The 13,239-nt window shown below is 37.5% G+C and overlaps 1 protein-coding gene across 1 annotated transcript; it reads right to left on the bottom strand.

Moving 5' to 3' along the window:
* Nucleotides 1-303: 303 nt before the first annotated feature.
* On the bottom strand, nt 304-6,098 carry LOC102075964 (protein HEG homolog 1-like). The gene is made up of 12 exons (XM_005471243.3): nt 5,929-6,098; nt 4,592-4,786; nt 4,307-4,426; nt 3,327-3,434; nt 3,117-3,175; nt 2,822-2,979; nt 1,958-2,086; nt 1,816-1,861; nt 1,679-1,716; nt 1,412-1,499; nt 956-1,235; nt 304-859 (listed from the first exon to the last, which is right to left on the bottom strand). Exons 4-12 carry the CDS (start codon nt 3,390-3,392, stop codon nt 701-703), a joined length of 1,023 nt encoding a protein of 340 aa, XP_005471300.2. The 5' UTR covers nt 3,393-3,434; nt 4,307-4,426; nt 4,592-4,786; nt 5,929-6,098; the 3' UTR covers nt 304-700.
* Nucleotides 6,099-13,239: the final 7,141 nt, after the last annotated feature.

The raw sequence follows: 13,239 nt of genomic DNA, 5'->3' as shown, positions 1-13,239 counted from the left end.
TGGATACAGATGTCCTGGTTGGGAATGGAACCGACCAGAGTTGATATGAAGGCTTCATCTTTGAGTTTCCTCTTTACACACACACACGCACGCACACACACGCACGCACACACACGCACGCACGCACACACACGCACACACAAACACACACACACACGCACACATACGCACACACACACACACACACACACACACACACACACACACACGTGTGCAACCTCGCAGGTTGATGCCAATACATCCTACATACAGGTTCTTATAATTTTATTACAAGAAACTCGTCTCATTCACAAAAAGTGAATTAAACATCAAGTATCAGTTCATTATAAAAATTTTACATATTTACATAAATTCATACATGAATGAAGCATTAATCGGACAGCAAAAAATATGAAGCTCCTTGTTATCGCATTATATTTTGACATGAGTGTCCAGGGTTCTCATTCAGTTTGAATAGACAACTCTTCAATAATTCAAACTTCAATTAACCAAAACAGATAACAAATGAGACCAATCCTCGAAATCATGTCTCCAACTTGATATAAAGTAGTCACGATCAGACAAGATTGGTTTATGACAGCTTGTACTATAGTCAGTCACATAAGATTCAATAAGATTCATTACATAGGAATTATAAAACAAATTTAACAACAAAACCCTTCAAAATTGACATTGCATAGTGAGGCTTTCTGATTTTGTACTAATAGTAGCGTCTTCCATCATCGTGTGTGTAGTGCGGGTTGCTGTGGCCTTGGTTCTGAGCATACGGGTTCATCCTGGGTAGATTCTGGGCATACGGGTTGCTCTGAGGTCGAGTCTGAGCGTATGGGCGTATGTCCTCTGGTTCATCATATATCCGCTACAGACAAAAAAAAGTGAATTTAACTCCAAACACTAAGAAACCAAAAAGCCTGATGAACGTATCTCTTCTTTATACACACAGAGGCATACTCACCGAGCCACTGTTCATATGACCAAAGTTTTGTCGGCCGTTGCTTGGATTCATCTCCAGGTTGGTCCTGTTATCCCAGCTGTTGGTGGGGTTAGCAGCTCGTGGGAACATGGGCACCGCACCATTCTGAACACCTGAATGGCCATTAGCTGACTTATTAAATGAGACTCCCTGGCTGTGGCCAAACTTGTTGCTAGCCGTTGGTTGTGAGGCAGAACTCTGGTTCGTCCAGGGTTTTTCGATTTCTGCAGTTTTGTGGTTCTTGAAGCTTTTGTTTGATTTTCTGAAATCACAGCAACAAAAACATATTATAATTTATTATTGTATCTGTCAATGTCTGTCAGACATGAACAAATTCTCTTGATTTTAAATGCATTTGCATCTACAATCAAGCCTAATTCAAAATGAGAAAAACACTTTCTCACATTTATGGGGCGAATGAGTTGGTAAGAAACTTACTGGGTAGCTACTACTGGTAGCAGGATGATGGCTATTAGCAGCAGTCCTCCAAGCACAGAGCCCACGATTACCAGAATGAGCTGCCAGTCTAATAACACGCAATGAAGAGGACGTCAAGACATGTTATTTAAAAACTTAAAGCTTTTGAATAGCCTGTCTATCTATTTTTATCATGTGCTGTCATTAATCTTGTGAGTTTTCTGTTAAATAATTGTCAATGAGTAACCATGTTTCTGCTTTCACTTTAAAAACATGCAGTATACTCACTTTCTGAGCAGTTAAAACCAGAATAACCAAACGAGCATCTGCAAGACAAAAATATTTAAGGATTTCAAAAACAAACAAACAAAGAAAAAAACCCAAACTTGCATCAATAGAAGACATATAAGAGGAGGAGTACTTACTTCACACACGTATTATCTTCAATCAATTTTTCCCCAAGGGGGCAAGCTGTAAAAAAACCAAAATTGAAACAGTTTGTAGTTTGTTTACATAAGACACACACAGACACACACACCACTTATCTTGCTCAGTAAATTGTCTTACCAGTGCACATTCTATTACTGTAGTCTGTTTGCATGTAGCCTTCATTACAGGTACACTCGTAAGTTCCATTGCCTGATGTGCACTGTGTAGTTTTTTCATCACAGGCATTGTCATCACACAGGTTCGTAGCTGTAAATGAAGGGGAGAAAAAAGTCTCAGTACTCAAAGACATGTTTCATAACATGTCTGCTATACTGCTATACGTGCAATTCTTCTTCTGACGAAGTTGTTTTTGTATTTTCCTACTCAGTTGTATATAGTATTTGTATTTCTATTTTATTCTATTGTATATATTATTCTATTCTATTTTATTCTATTGTATATAGTATTTTATTTTATTTTATTGTATTTTATTGCATTCCAGTGTTTTCTAATTTCTGCTACATAACTTTGCACTTTTGCTGTAACAAAACAAATTTCCCACCTGTGGGACTAATAAAGGTCATCTTATCTTATCTTATCTTATGTACAACAGTAAAATAAATGAATCACTAACATGCTATGAAATAAACCCTGGACTGAAATTAACAGCATGACTTCAGTTTAAAAATATCCACATCATAAGGATGTCAAAACTCACTGAATTATAATTGTAAAGATTAGAATATATGCAATGGCAGGTGCGGCCCTGATTGTGATGGTCATTATATTTTTATAACAGCTAAATCATCTTTGACAGATGGGCGAAACAGTTCATTTCAGACAGAAGTGTAGATTTAGTATAAATGATCCTGAAACACATTTTGTCAATTATATTTTTTCTGAAAACAAATCTATATCTACTGTGAGTCTTATTCTAGAAACATATCGACATAAAAGTGACTGGAAAAACACAGCGTGCTAGAATACAGGTAACAAACTTACGTTCAAAGGATGTCTCACTCAGCACACACGTTTCGCATTTATTGTCATCAAACTTCTTTTTAACATCAGCTTCTGTGATTTCAGAACTGGCTTTGAAGATGATCTGTACTACTGCAATGACCTCTGGGTCTGCCTTTGACACACTAGTGGTGCTCGACCTGTAAAGACAGAAATCACATTTAGTAATGATCCTGTGTTGCCTGTATTTATTCAGTATGATACCATGTTAGTGCACTGTGATGTGAAATAGGATGACAAATGGTACGGTAAAAACTGTTGCCAGTCTGAGACTTACAGGAGTTCCAGCACTACAGATCTGGAGTAACCCTCTGTCTTTTCATAAACCTTATCCAGCTGTGTTTTCAAAAGAAAATATGTTTTGGTCAAGATGAGTAAGATATAATTGATTTTTACTTTAGGTTAAATTTAGCTTGTGATGCCAACTTACTCAAAAAATGTCCATAAAGACACATTTATTGATAGAGAGTACTAACCGTTTACTTACCTCAGGAATAATTAGATCTGCAGTTTCTTTAAATTCCTTTGATTTGGGGTCGCTCATTTTTTTCATTAAATGCTTTTTTCACTTTAAGTTTTCCAGGGAAAACCTTGGCTGAAAACAAAAAAATATCACCAGAAGAAACTTGAAAACTAATAAATTAGACTTTATATGTATAATTTTTCTTGCTGATAGGAGGAAGATTGATCCCACTGTCTTTTAAATATGAAGCTACAACTAGCAGGGACTTACAGTGGCTTGACTTAATCTGACTGAGCTGGAGCTGTTTTGCAAAGAAGAATGGGCAATGATTTCAGTCTGTAGATGTGCAAAGCTGGTAGAGACATACCTTAAAAGACTGGCAGCTGTAATTGTAGCAAAAGGTGGTTCTACAAAGTATTGACTCAGGGGGCTGAATAATTACGCACACTCCACTTTGCAGTTATTTACTTGTAAAAAATGTTTGGAATCATGTATGATTTTCATTCCACTTCTCTCGTGTATACCACTTTGTATTGGTCTTTCACGTGGAATTCCAATAAAATTGATTCATGTTTGTGGCTGTAATGTGACAAAATGTGGAGAAGTTCAAGGGGGCCGAATACTTTTGCAGGCCACTGTAACTAAGATTAAGACAGGAAGCTAGCTGGGTTAGTCACAGACATAAACACCAGAAAAACAAAATCCAATTTATCATTCTTACACTTTCTTTTTGCTTGAATAAAGTAAACCAAACCTAAAATGTTAATTACTAACATTAACTTGTATTGCACAGATTGCATTAAGTTGGCTTAGCCAGGCTAACAGTTTACCAAACTCACTCACTGTTTATGTCTGACTAAACTAACTGGGAGATAGCTATTTCAAAAGGTACCTATTGTTTTGACCTGTCCTTCAGTGATCTACTAATCTTCCTCCATCCCATGTAGAATTATATACTGCTATATAATCTTCATTATGTCACTGTCATGCAAACAAATACTTACAACGTTCACAACTGTTTGAAACATTGTTGTAGGAATCACCAGCCAGGCACAAGCATACATAATCATCAAAACGAGCCTCACAGGTGCTTCCAGTGCCACAGGGATTTGAATTGCAGGGATCTTCAAAGTGTGAAACAAAACAAATGCAAACACACACACACTCACGCACACACACACACACACACACACACACACACACACACACACACACACACACACACACAATTTTTATAACAGTATGAGCAGTATAACCTGTGAATATCTGGTCAAGAAGATCCGAATTACCGTTAAATGAAGTTGTTAGTGCAGTAGTTGCATCGCCTGTTGTCACGTCGCCTGTTGTCACGTCGCCTGTTGTCACGTCGCCTGTTGTCACGTCGCCTGTTGTCACTTCGCCTGTTGTCACTTCGCCTGTTGTCACTTCGCTTGTTATTTCAGTAGCTGGACTGTCTGTTGCATCAGTTTGACCTTCTGCTCTTGCTGAAGTTGGTGAGAGTTAAAATGCAGTAGTTAGTACATGATAACCTTTGTTCACAACTTTGAAATTCGATACCCAGGAAACAAGCCAGAGAAAAAAATCCATCAAAGTTATTAAAGCAGGATCATACAGTATATGAGCAGGCATGAAACACAGGTGAAAAAGAAAAAAGTAGTTTGTGGGGGTGTCAGTGTCCAATTCAATGAAAAAAAAAAATCAGAAAAAATATTCCCATTTATATGGATAATAGAAGACTAACTAACTCTTACTAAAACAGAAAGATACAAGAAAGTAATAATTTACTGGTTTTATTTTTAATTAGGAAACACAGAGTTAAATAGGGTAATGTCTCAGTCTCAGTAAGAGAGCACCAGCAGTGACACGGGCTCCATGGAGGCCATAAAGTTCACTCAACCATCATTTAGGTTTCAGACATGTAAAGCATTAAACAGTTTGTAGGATCTGAAGTGAACAAAGAGACTTCCTTGATCGTGGCCTTGCCAAAAGGACCATGGTATAACAACAGGGTCATAAAATAATAAAATGACAATTAATGTTGGACTGTTGACACGAACACACTGGTCAAATTTGCTTATGTATGTGCTAAACCAGCCCAGATACACAATGGTTGCAAAGGAAGCTGTGCAAGTTAGACCATTATTACAAACATATGAGTCCTGGGCAAGTGTATAGAATTACTATGAAAGCAAAACAAAAGGAGCAAAGGAAGTAGTAACTGTTAATCATTAAAATAATATTCTTATATTGAAGCTAATGTGAGATATTTTGATTAGAGGACATTTATCCAGGCAGTCTTAGGTCATTGGTAGCTCTCCATTTTGATATTACAGCGGTAATGTTGGATCAGGAATGACTGCAAAGTCTTAAATATAATTATCTATTCATCTACTATTTATGTAAAGCCTATTAAAACCCCACCTGTGTACATAACAGTTTAGATTGAATGAAAATGAAAGCTTAATTAAATATAAAAAACAACTATATTAAAATGAATATTTCACCTCTAAAGTTTATCTGATGTTTTAATTTGTTAACATGTGTTCTACCCTGTCACTCTATCATACACTATCAAAATGAAAAAATAAAGATTTTAAAGTTGTTGCAATAAAATCAGGCTACTTACCAAAAATGGCTACAACTAACCAAAGGACAGACAGGAGGATGAATTTTTGAGCCATTGGAAAAATCAAAAACAACTTTACAACAGGAAAGAAAGTCAGTGAAGGCCAGAAGTGGCCGAGTCTGTAGTTCTCTAAATCTTTGAGCTTAAAACTGCCGATTGTCCTCCACTGGTGGTTTTAATCAGCAGCCACTCCTCCTTTAGTGCAGCTAAAGTGCAGGTCACACCCAGAGACGATGACCAGGAAGCCCACTTTTCAAGCCTTTTGTCTACTAATCAATTTTCCACTTTCTAATGGATATTTTAAAGGCCAGTCCAGACAAACATGGTGCTGATCACAAACAAACAAACAAAAAATTCGCACACTATTGTTTACCATATGAGCTCTATGAAGTGCAGAGCAAAATGATTCTTTTAGATTGTGAAAAACAACATTAAAATTACTGTGGACCATCTGGACTGATTGGCAGTTAAAACCAAACAAAGTATAGAGAAGGAAGACTTTCATAAAAAGTTGCCCGAAACCTTTTATTTTCAGAATTTTTATTTATATTTTTGCATGCTTATGCCTTATTTACATCATATATCAAAACTAAACCCATATACAGTGAAGATAAATCACAGTTATGGTTAAATTAGGTGGTATAACAGTAAAGACTGAAGATATTCAAATATATATTTTTGTTTGTACTTATAACTGGGGTGATCTCTTTTCATGGTTGAAGTTTGATCCTAGCACCTGAAAACATTTCAGCTTGTTTCTACCACTGAAAAATAGAAAGAAGAAAATTACCAGGCAGAGCTTAATCAGAGTTTTGAGTTATTATTTCAAAATTTGGACTTCTGGATGGCATCTTAGTGGATCATCAAAAACAATATCAAAGCTACCCTTTGCTCGTCCTCACCGCTTGTTAGTTAAAACCAAAGAAAGAGAAGCAGAGAAAGAAGACTTCCTGTAAAAAGCTGCCCCAAAATTCAGCCTGGTTATATTTTTGAGGATTTCATAGTTATAGGTAAAGTAAGTGTTATATAACTAAAGATTAAAGATTATGTATAAGATTATTTGCTTCTTAAATTAAAAAAGGATCGCTCATCCTTAATCAGTTATTTTATTTTGGTTTTATCTTTGTAAAAAATATTTATCTTAGGTAGATCATTGTTATGGTTACATTACATGCTCTGCAGGAAAAGACTGAAGAGATTAAAAGAAAATGTTCATAAAAATAGAGTTTCCATATGAAATTACGGAAGCTTGTTTCCCCCACCTAAGCCAACTTGAAATTTTGACAATAATAAATAAATAAATCTGTGTGAGGAAAATGTTTTTAACATGTAATACTGGTGCTGACCAATGTCAGCAAAATAGAAGGGAAGGAGGAAATAGAAGGAAAATAGGGAAGAAGTACACGTACACATGAAATCTTACCAAAGATCAAATGCCAACTTGTGCTTGTGTCCTTTGTACCATCTAATAGAGTTTGATTTACAATGGAACAGCTACCCATGGAGGTTATTATCACTGTGCAATATAAAACACGTCACAGTTGCCCTGAGCGACGCCACACATGCTTCTTTTTTTCTTGCTGAACTTATCTCCATATGGCTGATGCTTTCAAGTGTGTGCATCACAACAAAAGCCAAAAGACACAAACAATGCTTCAATATTTATGTGGCACTGCAATGTTCAGCTCATTTTCTTGTACATCTCAACTTCAGAGTTTATACGTTACTGATGGGGGCAATAACGAACTTGAGGAACAAAGATAACATTCCTGCCCAGTTATTTTATTAATTTATGACACTTTGGTCAGTCTTTATTTAACCCTCTTTAAGCGTCTTCACTATCCCCATTTAAACACAGGTATGTTAACACAACATCACAAAGAAACTATGCCGGTGAAATGCAATGTGATTACTAACAAAACATTTGAAACCGTTGCCTTATCAAATGGTTCACCCCACTTATGAGGTGTGCGGGAAACTAGGTGGGTTGTAAAACAGTGACGGCTAAAGGGACCTTTGATTTCTAGATGTCATGTGATGTGAGATAACACAGTCGGGGCTAAACAACAAAAACTCTAAGAGGTGGAAAAGACTTGAACAGAAGATTCTAAAGTTTGACAGTTTAATGAGAGCCATCATTAATATAGCGTTACACCACATCGCTGTCACCATGGGCACCAATGCAAAACAAAAATAGTTTTAACCAAAAGTCAGTACGACTACTACTAATAATTATTATAGTAACATATTAACCAACTATTCATTTCTTGAATTGAATTGCAAGTCCCAAACAGGAGTGGATCTATAGACATTTTCTTAGGGTGCATTGGAAATCAGACAGGTTGTCAAAATCTTGCATATGAAACTATGGAAGCTTCTCTCCACCACTGAAATACATAAATAACTAAATAAATACATTTCCACACACAAAGTTTTTTTTACTTTATACTCTGACTTCTTGATGTCCATGTCCATTCCTTTATGACCACTGTGTACACATCTACTGATGGGAGCTTCCAGCAGGATGACGCACCACCTCATGAAGCTCAAATCATCTCAAAGTGGTTTCTTGAACATGGCTCAAATGGACTCCAGACTCCTTAGTCCAATAGAGTGTTTTTGGGATGTGGTGGAATGGGAGACTCACATCATGTGAAAGTGACAAATCTGCAGCATCTGTGTGATGCCATCATGTCAATATGGAGCAAAATCTCTGAGAAATTTTTCCAGCACCTTGTTGAATTTATGCCACAAAGAATGAAGGAAAAGGGGGTTCAGCTTAGTACTACCAAGATATACTTAATAAAGTGTCTAATAAGTGTATATAAATATATTGTTATGGTTTATTTTTTATTCACAACAACAGAGTTGTTCACGACTACGCACCTCTCCAGGTACGCATCTCTTTCAGTGACACTCTCCCAGTGTCACTGAAAAAGGCGAGAGCCCTCATTACACAGATGAGCTGCAGCTGCTCCATCAGCCTCCCTGGCACTGCCCCTCAAACTTGCTGCACCACCCCGTCCCTGCAGTGGAGCCATAGAACCACCCCTCCCCATGTTGGAGGCAACTCTGCTCATTGGGACCTTCAATACTGCAGTATTGTTTTTTCTGTACCTTTCCCCAAATCTCTGCCTCAATACAATTCTGTATCAGATGTCTGCAGACATTTCCTTGGACTTAATGGCTTGGTTTGTGCTCTGATCTACATTGTCAACTATGTGACCTTATATATGTACCTTTCCAAATCATGTCCGATCAGCTGAATTTACCAGCGCTAGAAACATCAGGTTCTGAATTATTGCAAGACAAATGATGTGTTTCTTAGTTTCCAGTCTCTGAAGTTTGAAGTCATGTGGTTTTTTCATTGGTACATCTGCTGTGCATAAGGTTACTGTTTTTCTCTTGTTGCATGTTCCTGTTATAAATCATATTATAAACTATATTACAGTGCCTTTTCTTTATAGTGTTCATCCTGGACACCTCAGACTCTCAGTACAGCTGCAGAAATATTCTACTTCTGTTTCTACAGTGATTGGATGTATTAGTTATGGGCAGGAGTCCACATCACTAGTGGATGATTTTGTGGAGTGGTCTGGGAGGAATTATCTTCTTCTGAGTGTGAATAAGATCGTCTTCAAAAGGAAGAGAGTGGCAACATGACCCATGTACATGCTGGATGAAGATGTTGATGTGGTAGAGGAATACAAGTATCTGGGCTTCTACATCAACAACAGACTGAACTCGAATACTAAGACAGGGAACAGGCTCAATTTCCACAGGAAGCAGAGATTCCTTAGTATGTGCAGCAAAAATTATGGAGATTTTCTATCAGTCAGGTAAGGTTAGTGGTGTGTACTTGCTGTGGTCTGCTAGGAGCTGGTGACACCAACACACTGTGATTGGCTGCAAACTGGACACTTTTGAAACTGTGGTTGAGAAAATTAACACGGATAATCCTAACCAGCCCAGAGCTTACAGGATATAAGAAACGTGTTTCTTCTTCTTCTTCTTCTTATCATCTACAGATGACATGCCTGTAAAGGAAAGCTGACATCTTGTGGATGAACAAAGCATGACACTTCTTTACTTCCTGAGTCGCATGGATGCTTCAAAAATGTTTGTCAGAAAACTCTGGAGCCCTCCAGTGGTGAGAAAAAGAAACAAACAAAAAAAAAATGGACAAAAATTGACAATTCTCACAAATAGATTATAAATGCAGCCGAAGGATTGTGTGTGCCATTATGCTGTGTGTAAATTAAATAAATAGGAATTAAAATGATTAAACTCTTCCAATATCATCCATGCTATAAAAGGAGTCAGATGTGGCTTCTCAACACCTTTATTTCAAAACCAGGTTATTGTATTTAGCTACTGTATAATGTATAATATAAACTAAACATTAATATACTTACATTTATTATATGAGTGATAATAAACAGATACAACACAAAACTGGTAAAATATATATTTATTTTGCTTATCAATTGCTGACTTTAATCAAGCCCCTGCATGATATGTACCACTGGGCAGATAGAGGAAGTGGCTGATATCCAGAAATCCTGCCAGTGGCTGGACAAAGCTGGAGTGAAAGACAGCAGAGAGGCACTAATAATGGCAGTACAGGAAGTTCTGAGCACAAGATCTATCGTTAAAAGGATCTTGTGCTTATCTCAAAAGAAGTCAAATCAAATCAAAATTTATTTATATAGCACATATTAAAAACAACAAAGTTGACCATAGTGCTTCACAGTCAGTAAAAGCATGAGACAATTAAAACAAAACAATAAGAAAACAGGGCAGGAAACAATAGGTGACAACACAACAAGCCAGATAACAGCCAACTAGTTAGAATCAAAAGCCAAAGTAAAAAGATGAGTTTTAAGATGGGATTTAAAAGACTGGATAGACTCGGTGGTACAAATATGAAAAGGGAGGTTATTAGGGAGTCAAATATGCCTTCTCAGCTGAATCACTGAAAAAACACCTTTATTTCAAAACCTGGTTCGTGTATTTAGCTACTGTATAATGTAAACATAAATTAAAGACTAATATACTTACATTTATTATATAGGGCTAATAAACACATACATTACAAAACTGGTAAATTATATATTTATTTTGCTTATCAGTTACTGACTTTAATCAATTATTGAAGTCAAAGATAAAATACACTCTGTATATACTGTTGTGGAAGTTTTCCACTTAAATAAAGCCTGCAGATGAGCGGTGAGTGGTAGCCAACATTCTTTAATCAAAACACACAGAACAGACAACCAAGCTTGTGGAGAGCCTGCATGACCACGGGGCAGGGTCAGCAGAGTCTCACTGAGCCTAGCATGGCTCTCAGTTAAATACCTTCTCCAGGAACAAAAGGCAGTACAGCTGTTTCACACCTTAAGGTTCACACTCCCTTGCTACCTCCCAGAGTCCTCGAAGAGACAAAAGACTCTTCCTGTGGAGTTGTCTGTTTCCCCCCAACTTCCTTCTTACAGTATGGGTGTCAGACATGTTAAAATCCAGTGGCACCAAGGCATTATACAATAAAATAATGTGATTAGTACATAAGTAAAAGAAATTCCATTACAATCCCACCCTTTGATTCTTAAATCAAGAATCACATTAATACCAGAATTTCTTTCCTGACATTCTGTAATCACATCAACATTATTTTACACTTAAAGGAGTTTCACACTGTGTATTCTCACTTCACTGTTCTCCCACCACCCTTTGTTCATCTTTAATCCTCCCCACAATCTAAGCTCTCACATGCAAATGGCTACAACAATGATACAGAGGAAAGGACTTCTCCAGAGTGTCAAAGTACTTTGCATGGCAAAGTGAAACAGCATTAGGTGGTCATTCTCAGTCCCAGTCATGGCTCCTGGTGTCTGTGCCATTTACAGAGTCATAATTCCAACGCTGGTCTCCCTCTGCGCTGTCACTTTTGGAGCTTGGCACGCTCTCTCCATCCCTTGATTTCTGTTCCAACGCAGCTGTAGATTTAAGGCAGAGCACGTCGTACACCTTAGTTGTCTTCCTCAACGTCAACGGCGAAACTCTTTCATTTTAGCTGTTCAAAATCTCCTCGTGACAATCCTTTGGAAGCCCAGTGGTGCAGCCCACTGTCGTTTGTCTGCTGTCCTGCAGATGGTCCCTGCTTCTCACTGGTCCTGTTGAAGCGTTCTCTCCCAGTCGTGGTCTGTATCTGCGTCAATCCTTCCATATCCCTCATGTCACGGTCTCTGCAATTTAAAAATGAAAGCTTCCCCGGAAAACCCTCTTTTGCCCTATGTCAGCTTAGCACAATTAGACATGCACAATGAAGTTGTACATTGTCTCTTAAAAATTCACAGGGCTTCTCCCCTGGAGTAGTTTCACTCCAGGCCCTGTCGTAAGAGAAAACATTAGCCAGTGGTGTGTCCTGCTGTAAATCATGTGATTAGATCCCAAGATTAACCCTCTTTTGTGGAAAAAATAGATGTTAGCGCAGCGCATCTGTATGCACACTTTCTCACAGTGACCTCTGCACTGTAAACAATACAAGGTCATGAATAACACACCGCTGGTAAATTCACAAAGGCACAGAAAGTGGCAATTAAAAGGTTAAATCAGCACGGCCCAAAAGCCCATGCAACCTGTTGCTGTCACCTTTCTGCTCCTGTAAAAAGAAACATACATACATACATCCACCCTTTTGTCACTGTCTAGGTGGAGGTGCAATCTTGCATACTGGTGTCAAGTCAGTCAAGCTTTTGTCAGTCCAGTCAGTTCCCATTTTTATTTGCTGACAGTAGAACCTCGTAACGCAATAAGTTTCTACTGCCAGCAATGACGTCATTTCAAAAAAGAAAAAAAGAATTTAGACTGGATTACCTCGCTGAATCCGTTTTGACAGGGACTTGTTTTCTGATTGTCCCAAATAAGTGGCTTTCTCCCGAGCCCATTTTAATTTTTGGAGAAACTCACTTGCGATTGTTCAACATGTTGTGTAGCGCTTTCGATCCTGATCTTGCAGGCCTGCTTGAAAAAGAGAAAATTGCTGAACAAAAAATCTCAGTGCACTGTTAAAAATCAAAAAATATGAAGGCCTCTTTTTAGAAGTTGTCTAAGCATGCTGTGAGATTATTCTGTTACCATATGTTACCATATATATGTAATTAAAGTAGTTGAATTATGATACTGCTGTAGGTCATATTATACCCCTTAATATAGAGTGTGTGATCAGTATGTAGTTTTAGTTTGCATTATACTTCTGACTTAAAAGAGTGTGAAAATCATTAGATCTATTTGATTGACCTGTATTACTCG

This window comes from Oreochromis niloticus, linkage group LG8 (assembly GCF_001858045.2).
Source record: "Oreochromis niloticus isolate F11D_XX linkage group LG8, O_niloticus_UMD_NMBU, whole genome shotgun sequence".
NCBI classification, from domain to species: Eukaryota; Metazoa; Chordata; class Actinopteri; order Cichliformes; family Cichlidae; genus Oreochromis; species Oreochromis niloticus.
Note: the sequence above shows the minus strand (reverse complement) of the source record. Positions and strands in the feature narration are given on the sequence as shown.